Source organism: Brassica napus, chromosome C6, assembly GCF_020379485.1.
Source record: "Brassica napus cultivar Da-Ae chromosome C6, Da-Ae, whole genome shotgun sequence".
Classification (NCBI taxonomy): domain Eukaryota; kingdom Viridiplantae; phylum Streptophyta; class Magnoliopsida; order Brassicales; family Brassicaceae; genus Brassica; species Brassica napus.
The window spans coordinates 12,953,056-12,979,597 of record NC_063449.1 but is presented as its reverse complement, the minus strand read 5'-3'; the positions used below and the strand labels follow the sequence as shown (position 1 = coordinate 12,979,597).

Sequence of the window (26,542 nt, the reverse complement as noted above, 5' to 3'; positions counted from 1 at the left end):
CAAAGCTCCCCGGCAACGGTGCCAAATTTGGTATCACTCAAATTACCCTAAGGAGTGATTTATACTCTCTCAAATAAGATGTTGAGTTGTAGTACTTAGGGATCGAATTCACAGGGAGTTAATGAACCTAATGGATCTAATATGATTTGTTAAGTAGGAAGTTTTTAAGATTTAAAATGTAAATTTACAGTTTTGGTTGAGCAAGTAATTGCTCGATCGATTGGTTGAGGTTTTGGTGCTTAAAAGGAAATAGCTAGACTTAGGGTTTCTATTCAGGAAACTTGGAATTATAATCCTACAGATGCCTAATGAGTTGCATGCATAATAATGTAAAGCTCAACTATCAATTCAACAAGTCCATCAGCTATCGCATGTTTGAACTTGTCTATTAACTAGATCTAATGACCCAAACAAATGTGTTCAATCAATAGGAGTGTCGATCGATATTCCTATAGGGATATCGATCGATACATCTTTCGCTCCGTCGATCGATTATCCAATATGAATATCGGTCGACGCGCTTCTAGTTAAGCTTTATGTGCGGGTTAAATAATGCTTACTAAGCTCACTAGATCAGCTCTCGCCTCACTCTTAGCAAGAAACTTAGCTCAGTTAGAATGTTTTTAAGATGAGAATGAAACTCTCGCTTTTATCTATCAATCCTAGGGAAAGTTCTTGGTAGCTAATCTAAAAACAGACATTAATGAACAATTCTAATGACAATTACCACAACTCAGCAATCTATAGTTGGAGCTAATCCCTCATAACCTATTTAAACCCTAAATCTAACAGTAGAACTACTCAGACATGGCAAAAGCAATTCATGAAAGCAATTAGGTTAGAAAACATCATAAAATAGTAAAATAGATATTAATGGAGTTCCAATCACAAATTATAACTTTGGATCTTCTCTCCAATCTATCACAAATCCTAAAACCTTTTGGTAATTAATTTAACTAAAAACACAGAAAAGCACACTTTGCTTCTAACATGGTGGCAAAGCTTATATAGTTAGGTTAAAACTCGTCAGGGGTAATCTTGTAAATTGGTGAAGACTTGGGCTTCAAGTCGGCTGTGACCAAATGGGCTTTCTGCGCGCTTCGCTGTCGATCGATGTTCAGGTGTGAACATCGATCGATATTCCTCCTCCAATATCGATCGATGGTCGAGCACGATGGTCACCTCGGGTGCTTGCTCCAAATATCTCCAAAATGCTCCAAAATCATCACTTATCTCCAAATCACTACTGATCTTATAAATATAACAAAAAGACTCTATAATATAATAATAGATAGTAGAAACACCTATAAACCATGAATGAAAATGAGTCAAATCCATGGTCTATCAATAGGTACCTTAGAAACAAAAGTTCTAAAACTAAAAACTCTACCGTTACAGGACAATAACCAGATAACATAAAAAATATGTAGATACCGTAAACAGAGATGGATATTTGAAGCTTAGAAACAATACCATGAGGCCATGAGCTGTGCAACCTCTGTGGCAGGAACATTCGTCAGCTTCGTTTTTTCCCTTTCAAAAGCAAGCAACGAAAACGGCAGAGCCTGCTGGATCTGTGACCACAATCTGCACACGATACCTATATGGAATGTTGTGATTGTGTTAGTGAGTTTTTTTATCTTAACATGCATATATATATAGTGTTGGGGTCAAAATCGGTCACGACGGAATCAATGTCTGAAAGTCCGTAAAAATCGGCATGAACGTTTTTACGAAAAATAAATCTTAGAAAAAGATTTATTTTTACGAAGAATCTTGCGGAGAAAGACTCGAACAAGGTTGCCGCGTAGCAACCAGCGCAAAATCTGGTCGATACGTAGCGACCGAGCACGTACATGGCTCGGTCGCTACGTAACAACCGAGCTCTCACCGAAGCTCGATCGCTACGTAGCGACTGAGCTCTCCCCAAAGCTCGGTCGCTACGTAGCGACCGAGTACGTACACGGCTCGGTCGCTACGTAGCGACCGAGCACGCACACAACTCGGTCACTACGTAGCGACCATGCTTTCTTAAAAATAGATATGACACGAATCCATGCGTTCTCGTCTACTCTTTATTGCTATCTCCCGAAGACCGTAGCCAACCCATTTCATGTTTCTCGTCATTTGAAGTCATCAATCGAACTTTATGATAAAAACCGCGAAAAGTTCGTTTTTATCGAAAGAAGCCGTAATAAACGTTTCGAGTCAAACAACGGCCCAAAGAGACCTAAGACGTGACTCGAAACCCACTTACGATTTCTTAACCAAAAGCCCATAAACCGTAGGACGGTTTATGCTTGGTTCGCAAGGAAAGATAAATGTCAAGTTTCCGCGGATAAATACGAAGTATTCGAAGATAATTAGAAAAATCAGGAAAAACGGAATATCTCCATTTTTAAGTTATGACGGCTTAAGGGCAAAAGAGAAAAAAAGCGTAAACCGACCTAGGAGCGAGTATATAAGGAGTCCTAGGCGAGAGGCACGGGGGCAACTTTTTAAACTCAGAATTCTCGGCACTTAGAAGTTCTGAGGCATTATTCTCGACATGCTCTGTTTCCATGAATGGCACCCGATTACCAGACGAACGCGCACAAGCAGTTCGATCTCTTGGTTCACTCTTGAACTACGTTCGGCTTGATCCTCGAAAGGGGTACGTAGGCAGCCTTTCATAAGGTTCAGTCCGAAATCAATCAAAAACCTTTTTTGTATTTTCTTCGTCTTTTGTTATCGAGCTGCGACTCAATTAGGTTTAAGCTTTTAGGCCGCTAGAACTAGGTAACTCGCTGAAAGCCTTTTCGGCCAAAGCTTTTATGATCTCTTTTAATGATCGCAACGCTCTTACGCGGACTCGAAATAAGATCTACTGTTTTCTCTAAACTCATTTGTTATCTTTTCACGATTTCCGCATATATTTGGTCACTTGCCGTCGGCTCTCGCAGAGATCCGGGACCTCTAGGAAATTAGGGTTTTCCTTTTTTCCTAATTTAAACGGAAATCGACAGTGCAATTTCGGTTCCCACAGTTTGGCGCTAGAAGGAGGGGGGGGGTACGGATTACTCTAACTCATAGCCGCAAAACGCTTGATCAAAACAATGTCTGGAAATACGAAAGAGAAAATCGCAGGTTGCAACAACGCTGGTAAGAAAACTCCAGCCGCTACTGCGCCTATGACCAACGCTTACGCAAACGCCACAGTTCTTGAGAAAATCGAAAACCTTGCTGCGACTTTTCGTCACAGGAAGTGCAATGAAACGAGCTCGCGATTTCTCTTTTTAAACATAAATGAAAACGATAAATCTTCTCAAACCCCGTAAGTTTGGCTCATTACCGAAGAAAATAAATCTCAATGCGTAAGGGTTTTACCAAAACACGTTTTCCGAAAATGTTTCAGAAGGGTAAAACTTGTTCTCCCAAAAACCGCAGAAAACCCATAGGTTAATCGCGGAAAAAGGAAGCACAACAAATCGATTACACAGCTCGGTCGCTACGTAGTGACCGAGCAAGCACACGGCTCGGTTGCTACGTAGCGACCAAGCTCAAGCCAAGCTCGGTCGCTACGTAGCGACCGAGCACGCACACAGCTCCGTCGCGACGTAGCGACCGAGCTCCAGCCAAGCTCAGTAGCTACGTAGTGAACGAGCCTGCACACAGCTCGGTCTCTACGTAGCGACCGAGCACGCACACGGCTCAGTCGCTACAGAGCGACCGAGCACGCACATGGCTCGGTCGCTATGTAGCGACCGAGAACGTACACGGCTCGGTCGCTACGTAGCGACCGAGCTCAAGACAACTCTCCACTCGCTACGTAGCGACCTGTCAGGCCTAAAAAGGGTCCTGCTTTGCGTTCTACTTTGAATCCTCATCATAACGCTTTTCGTTTCGTCTCAATCGGAGTTTCCGTTGAGATTTTACTACGAAAACAAGTAGGACTCTTCTTGGCTTGCTTCCACTCGCTACGTAGCGACCTGTCAGACCTCCACTCGCTATATAGCGACCTGTCAGGCCTCATAAAAGTCCTCCTTTGCGTTCTCTTTTGAATCCTCATCGTAACGCTTTTCGTTTTGTCATAATCGGAGTTTCCGTTGATATTTTACGACGAAAACAAGTAGGACTCTTCTTGGCTTGCTTCCACTCGCTACGTAGCGACCTTTCAGACCTCCAGCTCGCTACATAGTGACCTGTCAGGCCTCAAAAAGCTCCTCCTTTGTGTTCTCTTTTGAATCCCGATCGAAACGCTTTTCGTTTCGTCTCAATCGGAGTTTCCGTTGAGATTTTACGACGAAAACAAGTAAGACTCGTCTAAACTCCTTCACTTGCTCCTACTCGCCCTTACCTCCATCTTTGTGTTCTCCTTCAAATCTCGATCAAAACGTCTCTTGTTTCGTCTCGATTGGAGTTACCATTGAAACTTTACGATAAAAAAAAAACCCCGCAAAGGCTAGTTTTCCCGCGTGGATTCAGATTAATCGTATAATACGGCAACGGTTAACTTAACACCTTAGCCGCCTCAACTATACGATTACGTTGAACCTTTTTATTGACTTCGTATCACTCAATTTCGGAAGATAAATGTCAAGTTTCAAAGGATAAACACCAATATCGAAAAAAGGCGAACATACACGAGAAGAGGAAGGGGAAATGAGCAAGCAAAACCGAGAAGAGACAAAACTGCATCTTCGAGAGAACTAAGGTATTTACGACTTGAAATTTTTGAAATCAGACTTCGAGTTTTCGTAGGAAATCACTAAGAAATAAAAACACATTTGAGACTGCCATAGAGCTTTAGGGAACGTAAAACGTAGGTGGATAATATAGCGAACTAAGTCTTGGGTGATTTTTCCTGTCTCGATATATTATCCCATAACTGTTCGTCCAGATCTTGCAAACCGATCTAAACTTTCCGAAAATCGAGAAACGATCGCTACGCATATCAAGCTTGCTTCCTAAGGAGAGAAAAAACTAGAGACATGAACGTCGTCTTAAAACCGATTCGTTTCTGGCAATTCTCTCGAAACCGACATATTCCAAGTCTTCAACCTGGAAACAAACAAATCACAGTCCAAGCATCGTCTTCAAACCGACTCGGACTGTCGATCATTTTATTCCTCGAGAAAAAAGGGACGGACTAGGTGCGTATACTATACTCGTATACTCCCATACTTAAAAAACATATTCAAACAATGCGACGTCTCGTCAAGATCAAGAAAACGCTTTCGACAAGAAAACGCTTTCGACAAAGCGAACTCTCGTAGAAATATGCGGAAAAATATTCATACAATGCGGTGTCTCGTCAAGATCATCCTAAAAGCAAACGACAATCTGAGATTCGTCTAAACGCTAGGAACTGATCCAAACCATCTTGGAAAAATTCTCAAAGACTATACAGCATCTATCTTCGCAATCATTCGTTTAGAAAACCTCTGCCAAACTTCAGAATGAAAGTCGATGATTTGCTGAAGTCGTAAAGATTTTTTCCGATTTAATAAAACGAGTTTCGTATAAGAATCATTATATGAGAAATCTTCAGGCATCAAAGCATCACTCTCATTTTCCGTCGAACCCACGGAAAAACATCAAAAATATTTGCGACAAAGCAAAATCAAGAACAAAAGTAACAGAAAATACGACAAAGAGATCACGTCCTCCCCGCTCGTCGACTAATTCTATCGCTGTTTAACTGATTCATTCAAGAAACCCGCAAAAACGTTTCGCGACTAGATCTCGGTGAAATAACATTTGGTAAAACTCCATGAGTGACTCAAAGAAACTTTCACCGAAGAATTAAAACAAAAGCGGAAACGTTTCTCAAAAATCTGCGGAAACATCGTTATTTTGACATCTCCATACGTCGCGTCAATTTAATAAATTCGTAAAAACCGGTCGCCCGTTACTTACACAAAAAATCCTTTGTATAATCATATCATGTCATACGAAGTAACTTTCAAAAGTAAACGTAACAGGTTTTACGAAAAAGTACTTTCCTTATAGCAAAAACCAAGCTGTATGATCCGACATTGGACGACCAATATAAACTTTACTTCCTCGCACCACGATCTGAAAGGTCTCATTCTTTAGCCTCGCGACTCGCTGGCATCCGCTCTCATTCCGCTTGGTCACGTCCGAGCTGGAAATCACCCCGCAACTGACCCCGCACGGGCTCTGTATCGAGCTTCTTAGGCTTTATCTCCCTCGGAAACAAAGGAAACAACTTCCATACGAATAAAGGAAACATTATACGAAACTTTCATCGTATAAATTAACCCTAAAGTGGAAAAACGTTTTCTACCACCATGGGCATACTCGGCCTTTCAATCTCGATAAACGCCATTCGTCACTCGCCCAATTACGCCTTTCCTTCGAAGCCGAACTAGGTTACAGCATCCCCTTTAAGGACGATTCTAACCGACTTGACCTTATTGACAGCACGAAAATGTCATGGTCTAATCCTTTGGCAACAACGTCCTTGGCTATAAAGCTGAGCACAACCTTCATGAAAAGCCAAAAAAATTGAGCAACCACTGCTCCAATAACTTGACGGCTAAACGGTAATCAGGAATCTGTCTTGAAACGCCAAGTAACGATTACACAAACAATTATCGTACCACCCAAAACGGGAATCATACGGTAAATTCGTCATAACAAAACTCAGTCCTAACAACCAAACAGTTAACGGAAAGGTTCCACTTGTCAAAAATCTACCAAGTTCCATATACTACGATTCACTTTAAGCCCGCTGTGTTTTACTCGTAAAATGCGGCATGTAAGGAAAACTCGTAACAGAGCTCTTATAGCTATACGGATCATCCTCAAATAGACACGAAAGAAATCTCGGAAGGCCAACACCAAACAAAGCACGGTATAGGAGGATGCCTCTTTCCGGGGACAAAATTACGCGACCCCTTGGGCCTAACTCCTCGATCGCAAATCAAATCCAAACAGGAATAACAATTCTGGCTGCGAACATCCGTAGTCAAACTAGAATGTTTCCCAAACGCAGGGCTAAGATTAATCCCTTGAAACATCGCGAAACATCTTCAAGCCCGCGAACATTTCAAGCACGAAACGCGGCATACGAAAGAATAACAAATCTTCAGCATCGCGAGACGTCGCAGACGCCTGAAGATTCGTTCTTCGACGAAATTTCCTTCCTCGATAAAAACACTTTCTTGGAAGACCAGACAGTCATACGCACAAACATCTTCTCAAAACATATCCTTCGCGAAGACTCGAAACGGTAATTTTAACCATTAAGTTTGTTGCTGATCACAACAAACTCTTAATGTCCAAAACAGACTTAGCCATCTCGTAGAGATGACTCTCGTACATCCGACACAAGGATAATAGCGCTATAAAAGAAACCCAATTTTTTTGGTCAGCACTTCCAGGAGGCTTAAAAATTGTCCTTGGAGAGATACTCGGTTCCAACCATACAAGTCGTATAAGCCGAGAACCTATCGCGGACTTTAAATCGGTATGGAATCAGGATGAAACTGAAACGGGATACGTAAGTCAAATTAGTCATCGCACCCTCTAAAACCAGGAGTAAACCTAGGTCTTGCCCTAAACCCAGCGCACTGGTCTCTAACATCTCTAAGCATAGTATCAAAAACCTTGATACGAGATCCCAAAATAAGTCTCTTTGCCAATATTCGAGCGTCTTCAGAAATCCCACAATTTTACACACTGCGGAAAATTCTCGAAACAGATCACGGATATAGCAGTTCACACAGAGTTAGATTACGAGATGACAACTCGTAGTCTTCCTTCTACACCCATATAAAATGCCATCGGCAGCAACACGCCTGATAACCTCTACATAAAAACAAGACCATAAAGGTCTCGCTGGAAAACTAGTCATACGAACCTTAACTCCAAGACGAACTACGAAAGGCTTGATCCCTTCAACAAAGGTACGTAGGCAGCTGTCATAAGGCGCATCCCCAATCTTATCGCGTTCTACTTTTAGAAGAGCGAGAAGACCAATTACCACGGACCTTTTCGACCATTAATTCCGCCTAACGCACCTAACTTTCCAAGCCACTCGCTAAAACCTCACGCTAGAAGCTCATGGTTCTAATGAGCTGGGGGCTAACTGTTGGGGTCAAAATCGGTCACGACGGAATCAATGTCTGAAAGTCCGTAAAATTCGGCATGACCGTTTTTAAGAAAAACAAATCTTAGAAAAAGATTTATTTTTACGAAGAATCTTGCGGAGAAAGACTCGAACAAGGTTGCCGCGTAGCAACCAGCGCAAAAACTGGTCGCTACGTAGCGACCGAGCTCTCACTAAAGCTCGGCCGCTATGCAGCGGCCGAGCTCTCCCTGAAGTTCGGTCGCTACGTAGCGACCGAGCACGTACACGGCTCGGTCGCTACGTAGCGACCGAGCACGCACACAACTCGGTCGCTACGTAGCGACCATGCTTTCTTAAAAATCGATACGACCCGAATCCATGCGTTCTCGTCTACTCTTTGTTGCTATCTCCCGAAGACCGTAGCCAACCCATTTCATGTTTCTCGTCATTTGAAGTCATCAATCGAACTTTATGATAAAAACCGCGGAAAGTTCGTTTTTATCGAAAGAAGCCGTAATAAACGTTTCGAGTTAAACAACGGTCCAAAGAGACCTAAGACGTGACTCGAAACCCACTTACGATTTCTTAACCAAAAGCCCATAAACCGTAGGACGGTTTATGCTTGGTTCGCAAGGAAAGATAAATGTCAAATTTCCGCGGATAAATACGAAGTATTCGAAGATAATTAGAAAAATCGGGAAAAACGGAATATCTCCATTTTTAAGTTATGACGGCTTAAGTGCAGAAGATGAAAAAGCATAAACCGACCTAGGAGCGAGTATATAAGGAGTCCTAGACGAGAGGCACGGGGGACAACTTTTTAGACTCAGAACTCTCGGCACTTAGAAGTTCTGAGGCATTATTCTCGACATGCTCTGTTTCCATGACTGGCACCCGATTACCAGACGAACGCGCACAAGCAGTTCGATCTCTTGGTTCACTCTTGAACTACGTTCAGCTTGATCCTCGAAAGGGGTACGTAGGTAGCCTTTCATAAGGTTCAGTCCGAAATCAATCAAAAACCTTTTCTGTATTTTCTTCGTCTTTTGTTATCGAGCTGCGACTCAACTAGGTTTAAGCTTTTAGGCCGCTAGAACTAGGTAACTCGCTGAAAGCCTTTGCGGCCAAGGCTTTTATGATCTCTTGTAATGATCGCAACGCTCTTACGCGGACTCGAAATAAGATCTACTGTTTTCTCTAAACTCGTTTGTTATCTTTTCACGATTTCCGCATATATTTGGTCACTTGCCGTCGGCTCTCGCAGAGATCCGGGACCTCTGGGAAATTAGGGTTTTCCTAGTTTCCTAATTTAAATGGAAATCGACAGTGCGAATTTCGGTTCCCACGTATAGGCTGGAAAAGAGTCTTTATTTTTGGTTCAAGTGCAATACCTCACAACACCATCTACATTGTCGACATTGCAGCATGTGCAAGTGAAAGAGGTGAATTCACGCTGCAGTTTTTGGTAAGCATAAGATGTAAACCTTGGGTGCAAGAAAAACTCTGCAGCCTATAGGGTCCATAGGAGGTGAAATCTATAAGCATGCCCATGATTTAAGAACAAAAAAAATAGTTGTAGTACGAATTAAGTTGGTCTACCTGGGGTGGAGAGTTAAGGACATAGGTTTTCAGCTCAGCAAAAGCTACTGATTCAATTGTCTGCACACCCAAGTAAGAAGATGTGGAGTTGCTACTAAGGAAACAATTTTCCTCTTATAACATCATCAGACACAACCAAGGAAATATTTTCTTAGACAACAGTTACAGTTTGGAATTTCTTACGCTCCTAGAAGACTCTTTCCAGCGATGCATTCGTTGTCAAAATAGAAGTGCATTCCAAGGTAGCATTCAAGAAAAGCCTACCTGTAGTCACACATGTGAAAATTTTGAACACTGGTATGATGAGGATGTATCAAATCACTAACATTCAATGCTCACCTCCAACTAATTTTGGATTTATGTTTGTGGCAACAATGACTTTTGGATCCAAACTTGCCACCTCTAATTTCTGATGAAGCTAATTTGTAACCAAATCAAACACACTAACATACACGGTCATACTTCTGCAGAGTAGGTAGATGTTTAACATGAGACCTCCGACATCAGCTAATCAAAAAAATAGCAACTAGTAACTGTAAAACATTATCCATCGGCTAATATACCTGTCAATCAGGACTGTAACCACAACACGTTGAATAGCATGAGTCTCATCGTTGTAGGTGGTCTTGATGTCACAAACATCACCAAAAACGTCTGCAGAAAACAGTGGTAACTAACGGGAAGTTTGCGAGAAGTTTAAGCCAAACATGTTAGAGAATGGGAAAAGCCTGGGTGGCTAAACAAACCCGGAAAATTCACGTTTGTATTTTCCAAAACCTTAAGCTGTTCATATTTTGGAAACCTGAAATTTTCTGTTGGGATTGGCTCCATCAGCACCACAATCTTGGTCGGGTCTGTTGCTTTTGGTAGCATCAAATAAGCTTAGCTCATAGATTCACCCTTCCTTCAGCAGATGTTTGAAAGTGTTGAGTCTCTGAACTCCTATAGACCCTTGGATCAACGTTGTCTAATGAAAAGATTAACTCTTTAGTCAGAAGCCTTATATTAGAAAGATGAAACGAAAATGTTAAAACAATTAAAGGACGAACATTAAAAGATGGTTACCTTCGCATCGAGAGAAACCAGGTTCACGCCCAGAAGCTCACCAGCTTTCTTCATGTCCTTGCCTCCCAAAAACGAAGAAGGCGTTTGACAATCGTATCCTTACAATGTTACGTCTCCTTACGATGTTATGTATTCAAATAGGAAAATGGAACTGGTAAATCGCCATAGGTGCAAGCTCTGTTTCTAGGGTTTATAATAGATTATGATTTGAAGAAGCTTTGTGATTCATCTAGAGCACCTTCTCGACATATATAAATAGTTGTTTCGGTTTAAAGGAGAAGTGAGAAAACTTAATGGCAGGGGAGATAGTGGGATGAATTAATTATCCACCATGATCGCTTTGAGTTACTCCGTCATATGAATTGAGGGGAGACGATATGATGGAAGTTACGGTTAAGGCATCAAAGAAAGGAAGAACTCAATCGTTAGTAATATTTTGTTTGTGGGCCAGAAAATAAGGTTTTGACTTGGTCAAGCCTCTTAACTAAAGGTCTAGAGAAAACACTCGATATTGAAAAAAGTTTTGAGACGCCATATGGCAGTGTTTGCCCCCTTCTTTTTCGTGATGTGGCGTAAGGAGAAGTGAGAAAAGTCTCCTTTATTATTATAAATAAATAGATGCAACCATAATCGAAATCTTTGTGACCAGCCAGGCCCGTCTCATATAATATATGGGCACCGTGCCAAATAACTTCCTTTTCAAAATTTTAGTTTTACTTTTGTAAACTTGAAAATTAAGACCTTGACTATGTGTTTTTAATTACAAAATGTTTGCCTAAATGAGGCATTCCTTCGAATTTTGGTTAAGTCACTTCCCTGTGCCTTGTGAATGCAATAATTGTTGCGAGTTGTTTCGGTTTCTCTCTAGACATCCTGAAAGAAAAAGACCAGATTTCAAAATTTGTAGCAGAATATTTTGCATATCAAAGGTATAATTTGGGAAATTTGACTCTAAAACCAAAAAAAAAAACTACAATTCATGAAATAACTATATCAACTTTTAGGCTAGATATACTATATATACTATGCATTAATTCTCATTTTTCCCTATTTTACACACACATAAATGTTCTTTATTGTAAATATGTTTTCCCTCTAATACTAACTAACTTTAACTTAAAAAATACAGCTATATAATTTATTAGCTCACATGTAAAATATATAGATTTTTCTACATATGATATGGTTTGAAAATTTTAAAACAAACATTCATTTCTATATTTTTTATATTACATAAAATGAGTTTAAATCTATATTATATTATACATTCATATAATATAGTTCAATTTCATCTTCAAATGAGGCACAATTTTGTTGTGTTCTATTTAATTAAGAAAAATAGAATATAAATGTATTTAATAGACTCTAATGAAGTTTGCTTACAGGTTAAGGTTAGTAGAATTCAAATATCGGCTAATTTTTAGATCTGAAAATCTGTAAATTAAGAGAGTGAAAAATATCTTTAATTTGAAGAAAAAAAATCAAATTTTTTTATAAGGTAAAATAGTAGCAAAATAAATATATTTATAGAGTTTGAATCTATAACTTTATTTCAGTATAAACATAAAATATACATTTAAAATCTGTAAATGTAAATTTTATATTTTTGGGAGGAGTAGACGAAAACTATGGAGGAGAATAACTGTAAATAAGAAAATATTATGGGAAAAATATGTGACAAAAAATTAAAACATATTTTAATATATTTCATTAGATCAAAAGTAAGAAATTAAAAAATCATATTAGAAGTCTACTCTGTAAGCTAATTTTTATATTTGAAATCTATACATTTGAAAACATGAAAATAGATTTAAATCTGAAATAAAATCAGAAATATAATTTATAAAATAAAATAGTACTCTCTCCGTTTCTTTTTATATGATGTTTTAAAAGATGTTTTTGTTTCAATTTATATGATGATTTGAAACTTTTTATGTAAAACTATTAAAATATTTAATAAAATATTAAAAATTAATGTGTAGTTTTTTCTCTTAGTTCAGAATAGCAATGATTACCTATTTTTACTTATTTTTTTCTTGTAGTCAAGTGGTTTTAACAAAAGTAAACTTTTTTTAATTTGTGTGTTTATGCTAAAACTTCATGTAAAAAGAAACATGGAGCAATAAAGTAAACACTAGGTAGAGATCCGCACTTTGCGCGAAGTAAAATTGTATAGATAATGTATAATATAATTTTCATATTTGAATGATTAAGGAATAATTGGAAATGAAAAACTCAACCAAGTTGATCTACAAAGCACGACACGTCTATCAAACACAAAACGAGTATATGATAGACCATGGATTTTATCCATTATTAGCCATAGTTTATAAGTATTTAAGATATATTTACTACTATATAGAGTTTATTTAGAGTAATTACAGGTTCATGTACTAACTGGAAGAAAATGATGTATTTGGAGATCTTTTGAGCTTTGCTGGAAACAGGAGATGGTCGACGGTCACCAAGAAATATCGACCGACGTTTACCAACAAATATCGATCGATGTTGAGTTCTTCTCATCGATCGACGGTGAAGCCACCCGAGAGTTAATGACAATTAGAAGATTTCAAGTTTTACAAAAGTTTCAATAATTACATTTTAAGTCTCTGGCCGCCTGTTAGGCTATTTATTAGGGTTTTGTATTTTTTTAGAGGCAAGCTTGTCTAGAGACCTTTTAGACCTAATTTGGAGGAAGCAAGAGGCTACCATTGAAAGGAGAGAGCTTAGGATTGGAGAGATATATCAATACTGCAAAGCAGAGAAGATCTTGAACTCCCTTGCTTTCACTTATTATGTTGCTTACAATAAAGTATTATTCAGATCATCATAACTATGTGTTTCATGGATATGTCTGAGTAGTCCTTACTGTTAGATTTAGGTTTCTCAATAGGTTGACAAATGTATTACTGACACACTCAATTGTTAGGGTGTTTAAAAATATAGTTCTTCATCTAGTTGGGCTTAAAGCTAAGTTTAGGATTGTTCACCCTTTAAACTTAGATCTTAGGATTAATTGAGATCAAGCAATTGCTTGACTCAATATCTGAAAATAAACTAGTATGATCTAACTGACTAGATACACACGAGAGTTGATCTACTGAGTTAGAGAATATAAATCAAACCTGTGTGTAAAACTTTCTGGAAGAAGCATCGATCGACGCAGAGATAGCCCTGTCGATCGATATTCGTAACGAATCATCGATCGACACTTTCTCGTGATTAACATACGAGAGTTGAAATCCGAGATCCTGATTAGATAATCAAATTGATTATATCTTAGTTTGAATTCAAGAACAATTAATATCAATAAACCCCTAAAACCCCAATTTAAGTTTTACTTGTCATACCTGAGAACATACCTGAATCTAGCTATTCTCCCAACTGTTCACAACCTCAAAACAAATCAATCGAGCAATAAACTTGCTCACAAATCCATTTACTGCTTTAAAACTTATAAACCAATTAATCTAGATTTATTTCAAGACCATAATCTATTGAGTAATCCTAGAGTCTATGTGGATTCGATCCCTAAGTACTACATCTGAACCTCTTATTTGAGAGAGTAATTCACTCCTTAGGGTAATTTGAGTGATATCAAATTTGGCGCCGTTGCCGGGGAATCTTTCTTATTACCATTAGATTAAGTTTAGAATTCAGTCTTGATTTTATTACTAAATTTGCTAAAAGTTTTCCCTCTTTTCCTGTTGACACAGGAACTTAAAGATGGAAAATATGGATTTCGGCCGGATATCGATTGAGGAAACGACAACAACATCGAGCGACAAGTCGACGGTAAAATCTATCGACGCCGCACATCAAACATCGATCGACGGCACCCCACCGGAAGCAGGTAAGTTTTCTCTTACCTATAATGCTAATGAGGGAGTAGTCCTAGGAGAACCAAAAGGTCAACTAAGCAATGCAATTAACTCAATCATGAATGAACAGAGGACTGCAATCCCTGTTAAAATTAATTAGATCTCAAAAAGAGATCATGAAATAAAATTTCCTCTGCAAGACTACTTACACCCTGGGAAGACCTATTCCAATAGGTCCGCCATTAAATTACCAAAAGATGATACCAAGAAATCCGGGGTCAGCCTCGAATACTTAGTCTTGGTACGTCAAAACCCTTTCCGTGGAACCGTCTTAGAGCACCCACACGATCACATCGAATACTTAGAAGATATGATGGATGACGAGTACAATCGCTGTAAAATCTTTCCATTCTCCTTAGAAGGCGACGCCAGAAAATGGCTAGGCCAACTACCTACGGGTTCTCTAACCTGCTGGAAGGAGATAAGGAATACCTTCATTAATCAATTCTTAGATGAGACGCGTTACTGGTATGTAAGGAAGAAAATCTCCACATTCCGTCAAGGTCCATGGGAATCATTCAGAAACGCATGGGAGAGATTAAAGAGCTACCAACTTGAATGTCCCCACCATGGTTATTCAGAACCACAACTCATTAATACCTCTTACGGTGGTATTAACTTGCACTACCAAATCACGCTTGACACAGCCAGTGAAGGGAGCTTCAGTACCAGGAACCCTGAAGAGGCAAAGCGTTTGATCAAGAATGTAGCTACAGGTAGATCCTACGAAATGATGGACGTAGAGCGAGGAAGGAGAGTTGACTCAATGGATGGGCCACCTTTAGCCAAAATTAAAAAATCTCTAGATTCGCTTCATTCTGCTCTAGAGGGACAAAACCAATTTGGGATTTACCAAATTGACGATGATACCCTTTCTGAATTAGAACAACAAGTAGATTTCGTAGATATCCCAACCTTGAAATATAGGTACCCTATCGCTAACCCGAAAGCTTTACCCAAAATTACGATGCTACTGTTTGATCACGCCGAGGCAGAGCAAAATTTAAATTAAACCAAGCTTTCACAGGAAATCACAAAATGGCCATAATCTACAGTGAGCTAATGAGGAAGTTCGACACTTTAAGTGAACACATTAAGAGACTGGACGGTCAAGTCACGGAAAATGCGACCACCATCAAAAGGGAGACAGGACGTCTCCCTGGGCGGACTGACGCAAATCCGAAACGTAAAGTTAATGCTGTGTTACTAAGGAGCAGAAAACGCCTCATCCCGAGCACAATAAAGATCAACAACACAGAAAAATGTGCTGAAGTTGAGAAAACCGGCGAAAATAGGTCACGACCAATAATCCTTGATAGCCCCAATCCCGAATCAGAAACACCTCAAGAGAAAGAGAGTTCCAATACTGAGGAAGCAGCCATCGACCTCGAGGAGGAAGAAGAGGAGTTGGAAGAAGATGTAGAAATCGATCGACAAGAAGGAACCAACGTCGATCGACCCACTACGGTAAATATCGATCGACAAACTGGGAACAATGTCGATCGACACTGAGCTCCTACTGAACCAGCCGTAGAGAGAGTATATTGGACTCTACCACCCTTTCCTCCTAAAAAGACACAGACGAAGCGAGAATTAGATAAGGCGATCTGCAAGAAAGCATTCGATAAAATCACGTTGGAGATGCCTTTGAGTGATGCCATAAAAGTTTCATCATCAATAAAGAAATATGTAAAGGACATGGTATCCAGCAGCTTCCCAGCTGCTGAACACAGCGTCATGATGGTTTCAGAGGAAGTAAGTGCAATAATCCAAGGTGAAACCCCGGTCAAGAGACCTGATCCGGGCAGTTTTGTTCTAGATTGCAATATACGAAATTAAAGTTTTTCTCGATCCCTCTGTGATTTAGGTTCCATCGTAAACCTCATGCCACACTCTGTCGTGATATCCTTGGGATACGACGAGTTCAAACCTACCAAAATAACTTTTGTTCTTGCCGATAGATCCGTTAGAGTACCTGAGGGAGTACTTGACGACGTGTCAACAAAGATAAACGACTGTCACGTACCTACGGATTTCGTTGTGCTGAAATATCAGAATGAACCGAAAGATCCCCTCATTTTGGGTAGACCTTCTAGCTACAGCTGGTGCGATCATCGATGTCAAGGAAGGTAGGATATGTCTAAACATTGGAAAAACATTATGATGACCTTTGACATGGAAAATCTGATAAGACGACCCTTAATCGATAAACAAACTTCCTACGTGGACTATATCTCTGAGTTGGCTGAAGAATCTTTCATAGACATGTGCTCAGACGATCCCCTGGAAAAAGTACTCACGTCCAGTGAGGAAGAAACAATTAGTGTTGACAGCAGAGCTGAGGAATACACACGATTGATGGACGCAAGTATGGAAGTAGCGAATGTTGATGACATAGAGGATGACACTTTGGAAATAAACGTCGATCGATATTTGGAAAAAGCTGTCGATCGACAACCATCTCCCTTAGAAGATTGGGATCCTGAAAAAGCACCAAAGATTGAGTTAAAGAAACTACCCGCTGGACTCAAATATGCCTTTCTCTATAAAAATTCCTACCACGTAATCGTGAACGCCAATCTGACTAATGTAGTAAACAAACTGCGAAAATATAAGAAAGCCCTCGGATACTCTCTCGAGGATGTTCATGGTATTTCTCCAGACATGTGCATGCACCGGATTCACCTAGAAGACGATTCAAAATCGACAGTGGAGCACCAAAGGCGACTAAACCCAAACTTGAAAGAAGTTGTCAAAAAGGAAATAAACAAACTTCTAGATGATGGGGTCATTTACCCAATTTCGGATAGCAACTGGGTTAGCCCTGAGCATGTCGTACCAAAAAAGGGCGGAATCACTGTGGTGAAGAATGACAAAAATGAGCTCATCCCTACGCGAACTGTCACCGAACATCGGATGTGCATCGACTATAGGAAGTTGAACGCTGCCACAAGGAAAGATCACTTCCCTTTACACTTCATTGATCAAATGTTGGAAAGATTGGCAATCACCAATATTATTGTTTTCGTGACGGTTATTCCGGATTTTTCCAAATCCCTATACATCCTGACGATAAAAAAAGACCACTTTTACATGCCCTTACGGAACATTCGCATACCGCAGGATGCCTTTCGGTCTTTGTAATGCTCCCGCCAGTTTCCAACGCTGCATGATGTCAATCTTCACAGATGTGATAGAGGATTTCATGGAAGTTTTTATGGACGTTTTCTCTGTGTATGGATCCAGTTTCAAAAACTGTCTCGATAACCTATGCAAAGCCCTGGCAAGATGTGAAGAAAAGAACCTCGTTCTGAATTGGGAGAAATGCCACTTTATGGTTAACGATGAGATCGTCCTAGGACATAAAGTGTCCGCTGCTGGCGTAGAAGTAGATCGGGCGAAGATTGAGGTAATGACCGGCTTGCCTGCATCTACGAACGTAAAAGACGTGAGAAGTTTTCTCGGACACGCCGGATTTTACAGGATGTTCATACAAGATTTTAGCAAAATCGTTAGACCTCTCACTTTCCTCCTCTGAAAAGACGTTAAATTCGACTTCACACCAGAATGCATAAAGTCTTTTGAGGAAATAAAGAAAGCCTTGATAACTGCCCCCATCGTACAAGCACCTGACTCGAATCTTCTTTTCGAAATCATGTGCGATGCGAGCGATTTCGCTGTAGGAGCAGTTCTAGGCCAAAGGAAAGACAAAAAGCAACATGCAGTTTACTATGCCAGTCGAACACTCGACGAGGCACAAAGGAATTTCGCAACAACATAAAAAGAACTGCTTGCTGTAGTTTATGCATTTGAAAATTTCCGCCAATACCTGGTCGGCTCGCGAGTCATCGTCCATACTGACCACGCTGCGATTAAATATTTAATGCAAAAGAAAGATACGAAACCACGACTCATGCGATGGATCTTTCTACTTCAAGAATTCGACATAGAGATTAAAGATTATAGAGGAGTAGAAAACAGAGTTGCAGATCATCTTTCACGGATACGAATAGAAGATGGCGTTCCTATCGATGACTTCTTACCAACGGAAAACGTTTACCAAACGGATTCATTCGTCGGAAATGTATGTCTCACTTCCGAAGAACTGTCGATTGACGACAATGATGCTATGTCGATCGACGACATAGATACTATGTCGATCGACACTCCAGATGATCTAAACAAAAAAATAAATCCCATAATCCCACCTTCGATATAAAAGTAAACGTCGCATACAACGAGCTGCACCCTGACCATGATTCACCCGTAGATGAAAGTCTGCATTGGGAAGTGCACGCAGTCGAAAAAGGTTCAAGGAGCAGACTTTTGTACGCTGATATAGTGAACTATCTAGCTTCTGACATAGAACCCGAAGAGCTGAGAGGGTGTACAAGGAAAAAGTTTTTAAGAGAAGCTAGGAGATATCACTGGGACGAACCATATCTCTTCAAGCACTGCTCTGACGGGATGTATAGGCGTTGCATCGCCGAAACTGAAACACCCGATATTTTATTCCAATGCCATGGATCCGACTATGCTGGATATTTTGAAACCTTTAAAACGGTATCAAAAATTCTTCAAGAAGGATTCTGGTGGCCGGCTATGTTTCGTGATGCTCATGCGTCCATAGCACAATGCGACAGATGTCAACGGAGAGGAAAAATCAGTAAAAGACATGAAATGGAACAGAAGTCTATTCTAGAAGTAGAAGTATTTGACTGTTGGGGGATAGATTTCATGGGTCCTTTCCCCTCCTCCTACGGGAATAAATATATCTTTGTCGCTGTTGATTATGTGTCAAAATGGGTCAAAGCAGTAGCTTCCCCAACGAACGACGCATCTGTAGTTATTAAGCTTTTCAAAAGCATTATCTTCCCGAGATTTGGAATTCCCCGAATAGTCATAAGTGATGGTGGATCCCATTTCATTAACAAAATATTTGAAGGACTACTCCTGAAGAACGGAGTGCATCATAGAGTTGCTACACCCTACCACCCGCAGACGAGCGGGCAGGTAGAAGTCTCAAATCGACAGATCAAAGAAATCTTAGAAAGGACTGTAGGAACATCTAGAAAAGATTGGACTAGAAAATTGGACAATGCACTCTGGGCTTACCGGACTGCTTTCAAGACTCCCTTAGGAACCACCCCATTTCACCTGCTTTATGGAAAATCATGTCACTTACCGGTTGAGCTGGAACACAAAGCAGCCTGGGCTACTAAATTATTAAATTTCGACATCAAACCAGGAGCCGAAAGGAGGCTCATACAGCTTAACGAGCTGGATGAAATAAGACATTTAGCCTACGAGAGGTCAAAGATATACAAAGAAAAAACGAAAGCATATCATGATAAAAAGATCATCTCCAGGCACTTCGAACCAAATGATCAAGTGCTGATGTATAACTCTCGGCTAACACTATTTCCCGGAAAACTCTGATCTCGTTGGTCAGGTCCTTTTACTGTTGTGAGTGTCAGCATATTCTACAATGAGTGGCTGACGGTCTCCATCGAGCCGATGCGGTTCGTCGATCCAGACGTGATCCGATCGTTGGGCATCAATCAGACCTCGAGGACTTGTTCGAAGAGCTGGGTATGGGGAACATGGCCACTAACGCACAGGTTCTCTACCCGGAGCTGGTCCATCAGTTCATGGCCACGGTGAATGTCTACTATGCGAACGAGAGGGCAAAGAGAGCTAATGAGGGTATCTTGACCTTCTTAATTCGCGGCATCTGCTACAGAGTCCCTCTCTCGACTCTCTGCACTATCTATGGGTTCGAGAACGAGGGTCAGCACGCCATCGTACCCGACTTCGCAGGGATATCGACATTTCGGGGGCACATAGCCACCGGCTTCTTCGACTCCGCAAAGACTCTTCAGACGGACATCCATCACCCGACTCGGCGCTACTTCAAGAAGGTCCTTACCAACACTCTGTTGTGCAAGATGGAACCTAGTAAGGTTCGGGTGCAGAAGCTCACATTGGTCTATCACGCGGTGAGGAGTTTGGTTCACATGGAGGACATCGATGAGCCCGCAGACGACGTGTGGCCCAACATTGGAGCCGTATTTGCTGAGCATCTGGCCAAGCTCAAGATGAAGCCGTTCTAGTCAAAGGGAAAGAAGAAGGAGACGATCAGGAGCCTACTACTTACCCCGATTTTCCTACATTGCGGAGTCCCGTTAGACGATGCTGAGATGGATGACCGGATCATCTACATAGATGCAGCGCACCTCACGAGCACCCAGTGGCTCAAGGAAGACTGCCACCGGTGCTTCAGGGATGAGGACGGCACGCACTTGGTGAGGCTGCCACTTCGTACACTCACGGACTTCGGCCATGGCCTTACCAGCATTCAGTTCCGCCCTGACTCATGATAGACCATGGATTTGACCCATTTTCGTCCATAGTTTATAGGTGTTTTTACTATCTATTATTATATTATAGTGTCTATTTATTATATTTATAGGATCAGGAGTGATTTGGAGATAAGTGATGATTTTGGAGCATTTTGGAGATATTTGGAGCAAGCACCCGAGATGATAATCGAGCTCGACCATCAGTCGATGTTCACACTTGAACATCGATTGACAGCGAAACGCGCAAAAAGCTCGTTTGGTCACAACCAACTTGAAGCCCAAGTCTTCACCAATTTACAAGATTTTCCCTAACGAGTTTTAACCTAATTATATAAGACTTGCCACCATGTTAGAGGCAAAGTGTGCTTTTCTGTGTGTTTTAGTTTAATTAATTTCAGCAAAAGGTTTTAGGATTGTGATAGATTGGAGAGAAGATCCAAAGTTATATTTTGTGATTGGGACTCCATTTATATCTATTTTACTATTCTATGAAGTTTTTTAACCTAATTGCTTTCATGAATTGCTTGGCCATGTCTGAGTAGTTCCACTGTTAGATTTAGGGTTTAAATAGGTTATGAGAGATTAGCCCCAACTATAGATTGCTGAGTTGTGGTAATTGTCATTAGGATTATTCATTAATGTTTGTTTCTAGATTAGCTACCTAGAACTTGCCCTAGGATTGATAGATAAAAGCGAGAGCTTCATTCTCATCCTGAAAACATTCTAACTGAGCTAAGTTTCTTGCTAAGAGTAAGGCGAGAGCTGATCTAGTGAGCTTAGTAATCTTCATTCAACCCGCGCATAAAGCTTAACTAGAAGCGCGTCGATCGATATTCATATTGGATAATCGATCGACGGAGCGAAAGGTGTATCGATCGATATCCCTATAGGATTATCGATTGACACTGCTATTGATCAAACACATTTGTTTGGGTCATTAGATCTAGTTAATAGACGAGTTCAAACATGTGATAGCTGATGGACTTGTTGAATTGACAGTTGAGCTTTACATTATCATGCATGTAACTCATTAGGCATCTGTAGGATTATAATTCCAAGTTTCCTGAATAGAAACCCTAAGTCTAGCTATTTCCTTTTAAGCATTAAAACCTCAACCAATCAATCGAGCAATTACTTGCTTAACCAAAACTGCAAATTTACATTTTAAATCTTAAAAACTTCATACTTAACAAATCATATTAGATCCATTAGGTTCCCTAGCTCCCTGTGAATTCGATCCCTAAGTACTACAACTCGACCTCTTATTTAAGAGAGTATAAATCACTCCTTAGGGTAATTTTAGTGATATCAAATTTGGTGTCGTTGCTGGGGAGCTTTGATCGCCTATTGATTTAATTTTTGTTAAGTTTCTGACATAAAATTTTTTTCTTGGATTTTCAGGTACATTTCCCAGCAGTACTAGAAGTAACAAGGAAACTCAACTACTGTTCTCACCAAATCCTGTAAGCTTGGAGAAGGTCAGAGGATAGATGCTCGGGGGCTGCAATCCCTGAGTCCGACACTGAAGCTACAGGAGCCACTCTACCTGTAGATGAGGCTGCTCGAACCAGAACGTTGGCTGACTACAACCGTCCAGATCAGTTCTACACCAACCGATCAACCATTCGTCCTCCCACTATTCAGAGGGATTTCGAGTTGAAGCCACAGTACTACACACTCGTGGGACAGACACCCTACTATGGGTTATCTCACGAGCATCCTATGGACCATCTGAAGAGGTTCGAAGATCTTATATCTGGTATTAAAGTCGAGGGATTCTCTGAAGACTACTTCCTATGCAAGCTCTTCAAGTACTCACTTGCCGGAGATGCTTCGCATTGGCTTAAGCAGTTACCACCAAGATCTCTGACATCCTGGGACGCCATCAAGAATGCATTCTTATGCAACTTCTTAGATGAAGTGCGTGTTGAAGACTTGAGGAGCAAGATTGCTACATTCACTCAGGAGCCTGCAGAGTCATTCAAAAGCTCATGGATTAGATTCAAGTCTTATCAGAGAGACTGTTCACACCATGGATTCAATGAAGTACAGCTGCTCAGTACTTTCTATAGAGGCATCGCGGTGCAGTACCAGATGGCTCTTGATGCTTCCAGCAATGGGAACTTCAACACCAGGAATCCAGAGGAGACAATGAAGGTTATTGAGAACCTAGCATCTAGCAGCAGCACCAAGAACACTGACTTTGAGAGGAAGAAATCTGCCACCATCCTTGGGAATGATTAGATGGATGAGGTGAAGGCAAAGCTGGACAGTGTTCCCAGGCTTCTCAAGAAGCAGGTCTGCTTGGTTGATGAAGCAGAGGTTGTAGGCTCAGAGGGCAGAGCAGAGGAAGCAGATGTGAACTTCATCAGTGGAACTGGATTCCAAGGTTCGGGAACCAGGGAGGAAACATAAACTCCTATGGAAATAGGGGTAACTTCAACCAGAGTTCGCAGCACCAGAAACCCTACAACAAAAACTACAGCAACAACAGGGGTTATGAAAGCTCCTACTACCAGAAGCCACCACCGCCAACTCAAGAGAGCAAGATTGAGGAGATGCTTGATAGAGTCCTAGAGGGACAGCAGCGCATGACGGTGGACTTCAATGGGAAGATTGATTCTGTCTACACCAACCTGAACACAAAGTTTGAAACTCATGTGAAGAAGCTAGAGATGCAGGTTGTTCAGATAGGAGAAGTTGTTAAGAGGCAGGGAGCCTTAACAAAAGGGGTAGAAGATGATGTGATGCGACACCACGTGAATGCCATCATTGGGGATGATTTCTGGCAAGTGGTGAAGAACGAGAAGCTGCAAGAAGGAGATTTCGAAGTAGAAAGTCTGATGAGTTTCGGCGGATCACATTTGTGTCGATCGACGCCAAGCCACGAACATCGATCGACATATGTCATCCAAAATCGATCGATGTCCTCTCTTGGACATCGCTCGACAACACCTACGAAATCAACCGCATCTTGCAAAGCCGTGAGGATCATGACTCACGAGGAGTTCGCAGCAAAACACCCACATCCGCCCAGCCTTGTCTACGTAAACATCGATCGACCTTCTGACCCCACCATCGATCGACATCAGGAGCCCGTCACCGATCGACAACCTCAAGCGCCTATCGATCGACGAGCACCGATTACGTACCAAGTGCATATGCCAAAGATAGATGTTGCACGTCTTAATGCACTCAGGCCCAAACCCAAACCTTCAGAAAACATACCGGAGACCGTCAGGACACCTTCAAATGATGGATTGGATCCTATGGAAGTTGATAGGGTTCCTAAGGGAAGAACCCTAAGGAAAAGAAAGGAAAAAGTGGCGAAACATCTGAAGAGGGGGGCCAATGAAAAGGAAAATGAAAGTTTCCAGAAAAGAGTCTTCAGGATTCATCTACATAAGCCATTCAATGAAGCTTATTATACCCACATATTGTGGATGTTCTTCAGAGAAACTAGAGAGACAGAAGAAGACATCAGGAAAATGTTCTGTGAAGCTAGAGAAAAGATGAGGATGAGAATTACATTGAAGAAGAAGAGTGATCCTGGGCAATTTGTAATACCTTGCACAGTGAAGGGTACTGAATTCCCACATGCCTTGTGCGACACAGAAGCATCAGTCAGCATCCTACCTAGGGTTATTGCAGACCATCTGGGTCTGCAAGTGGAGCCTTCACAAGAATTATTCACTTTTGTGGATTTTTCCCAGAGGAACTCAGGAGGAATTGTGAGAGACCTAGAGGTGCATATTGTTAATGCCCTAGTTCCAGTAGATTTCCATGTCTTGGACATCAAGCTGAACTGGAACTTTTCTCTATTACTTGGGAGAGCCTTCTTGTCAACAGTGGGAGCAGTGTGCAACTTGCAAACCAACCAGTTGTGTCTAACACTCATCGATCCTAATGCCCACTACGACCATATCCCAGTCAAGAAGCCACAGACGACCTCCAGAAGAATCAATGATCCAGGAATCATTGCAGCTTGCCACTGTGGAGTCGATTATGAGACAGAATACTCAGCGTCGATCGAGACTCCCACTGCAATATCGATCGACAGTGCCCATATGAAATCGACCGACACCCCACAGGAAGAATCGGTCGACAGTAGTCAAGGAGAATGGGAAAGCAACTACTATATTCTCCCTATGGCAACACACACCATGCATACAGAGGAGAATGATGAAGATTATGAGGAAGAACGAGCTATAGAGCAAAGAGCGACTCTTGACGAGGAAGATAGATTTCTCCATCATTCCTCTTGGAAAAAGAAGTTGCCATCGATCGACAGATACGGTTCAACATCGATCGACACTCAACCTCACCAACCGAACCACCATCAGATATCGACCGGTAATGCCTACTTTCCATCGATCGACACTAACGTTGACGCTACCAGAGACAGAGATTACTTAACTGGCAGTTGGGCAGATAATCGCTATCACGAGAGCTACGCTGTAGAGACAGCGTACCGTGATCAAGGAGATGATGAACTTAATGAGGGTTTCACATACGAGGAGCTTCTCAACATGCAAAGACGCGATGAAACAGATCAGAATCAAGCAGCAGCTGCTTGGGAAAGAACACGTTTCAGCCATCCGATCGACAGGGAGAGCCGTCCATCGATCGACACCAATCATTCACAATCGATCGACATCAATAATACAACATCGATCGACATCCATCCAAAACCAAAAATCACTGTAAGCGAAAAAGATAAATCTGTTAACCAGTATCTAACGCCAGACGAATTTGGTATTTTCAGGGACCCAGATGGCTACGCAAGAGCAATAGACGGACGTACATTGCACGTATCTCGAGAGGACATCGCAGACATCCTTCAGACAGCTAATGGAGCAGACAACCTGTTCATACATCAATGCAGCATTCCAGAACACTAACAGAAGGCTACAAAAGAGTTCTATGACACAGCTTGTGGCATAGACAAAAGCTTCAAACGGAGGACTCGCCATCCAACTCAACCATCGATCGACGTTGACGCCCCAACATCGTCCGACAGAAGGCCAGAATTCGGCAGAAGAGCTTTCGATCTTTTGGGTACCAGGAGATTCTACTAAGAAGAGAAGGATGAGTATGGAATCTACAAAGATGATCAGGGATACGCCAGAGATCTAGATGGACACACCATTCGTGTTCACAACAGAGATATCAGAAGACTTCTGGAAAGAGCTTCAAGAGATGAGCCAAGCTACATATGTCTTCCTGAACATGCTTGTTCATTCACACAGACCAAGCTGGTACCAGAGATCTACACCAAGGACGAGATCGATGAGATGTTCTATGGAGTCTGTGGAGAACACGAGAAGAACAAAGAAGCCTTACAGCTGAACCTTGATGGTGTCTACTATCCACTGAATGATAGTATCAGTTGGCTGACGATTTGCATGGAGGATATGAAGCAAGACATAGCCAGAATTCAGAACGCGACTGACGTTGCTCGACCTACATCGATCGACAACCACTTCCACACATCGATTGACAGTCGCTTACGCACATCGATCGACAACCGCATACCAGCATCGGTCGACGCCAACCCA

General features: G+C 41.3%; 1 protein-coding gene and 1 long non-coding RNA gene across 2 annotated transcripts; one reads left to right on the top strand and one right to left on the bottom strand.

The window, feature by feature from the left end:
• Nucleotides 1-9,296: 9,296 nt before the first annotated feature.
• Nucleotides 9,297-11,457, bottom strand: LOC125589250. The gene is made up of 4 exons (XR_007325421.1): nt 10,742-11,457; nt 10,240-10,643; nt 10,016-10,140; nt 9,297-9,940 (listed from the first exon to the last, which is right to left on the bottom strand). It is a non-coding gene; the product is annotated as an uncharacterized LOC125589250 (long non-coding RNA).
• Nucleotides 11,458-15,660: 4,203 nt separating this feature from the next.
• Nucleotides 15,661-18,160, top strand: LOC106393611. Its single transcript, XM_013834296.1, has 3 exons — nt 15,661-16,028; nt 16,815-17,756; nt 17,869-18,160. Exons 1-3 carry the CDS (start codon nt 15,661-15,663, stop codon nt 18,158-18,160), a joined length of 1,602 nt encoding a protein of 533 aa, XP_013689750.1.
• The last annotated feature ends 8,382 nt before the right edge of the window (nt 18,161-26,542 follow it).

Bases quoted from the DNA above. Each gene is read 5' to 3' on its own strand.
- LOC106393611 (XM_013834296.1), top strand. From the start codon at position 15,661: ATGGCCATAATCTACAGTGAGCTAATGAGGAAGTTCGACACTTTAAGT. The intron at 16,029-16,814 runs GTTGGAAGAAGA...AAATCTGATAAG, and splicing joins CTCGAGGAGGAAGAAGAGGA to ACGACCCTTAATCGATAAAC. The intron at 17,757-17,868 runs GTCTTTGTAATG...GTATGGATCCAG, and splicing joins ATACCGCAGGATGCCTTTCG to TTTCAAAAACTGTCTCGATA.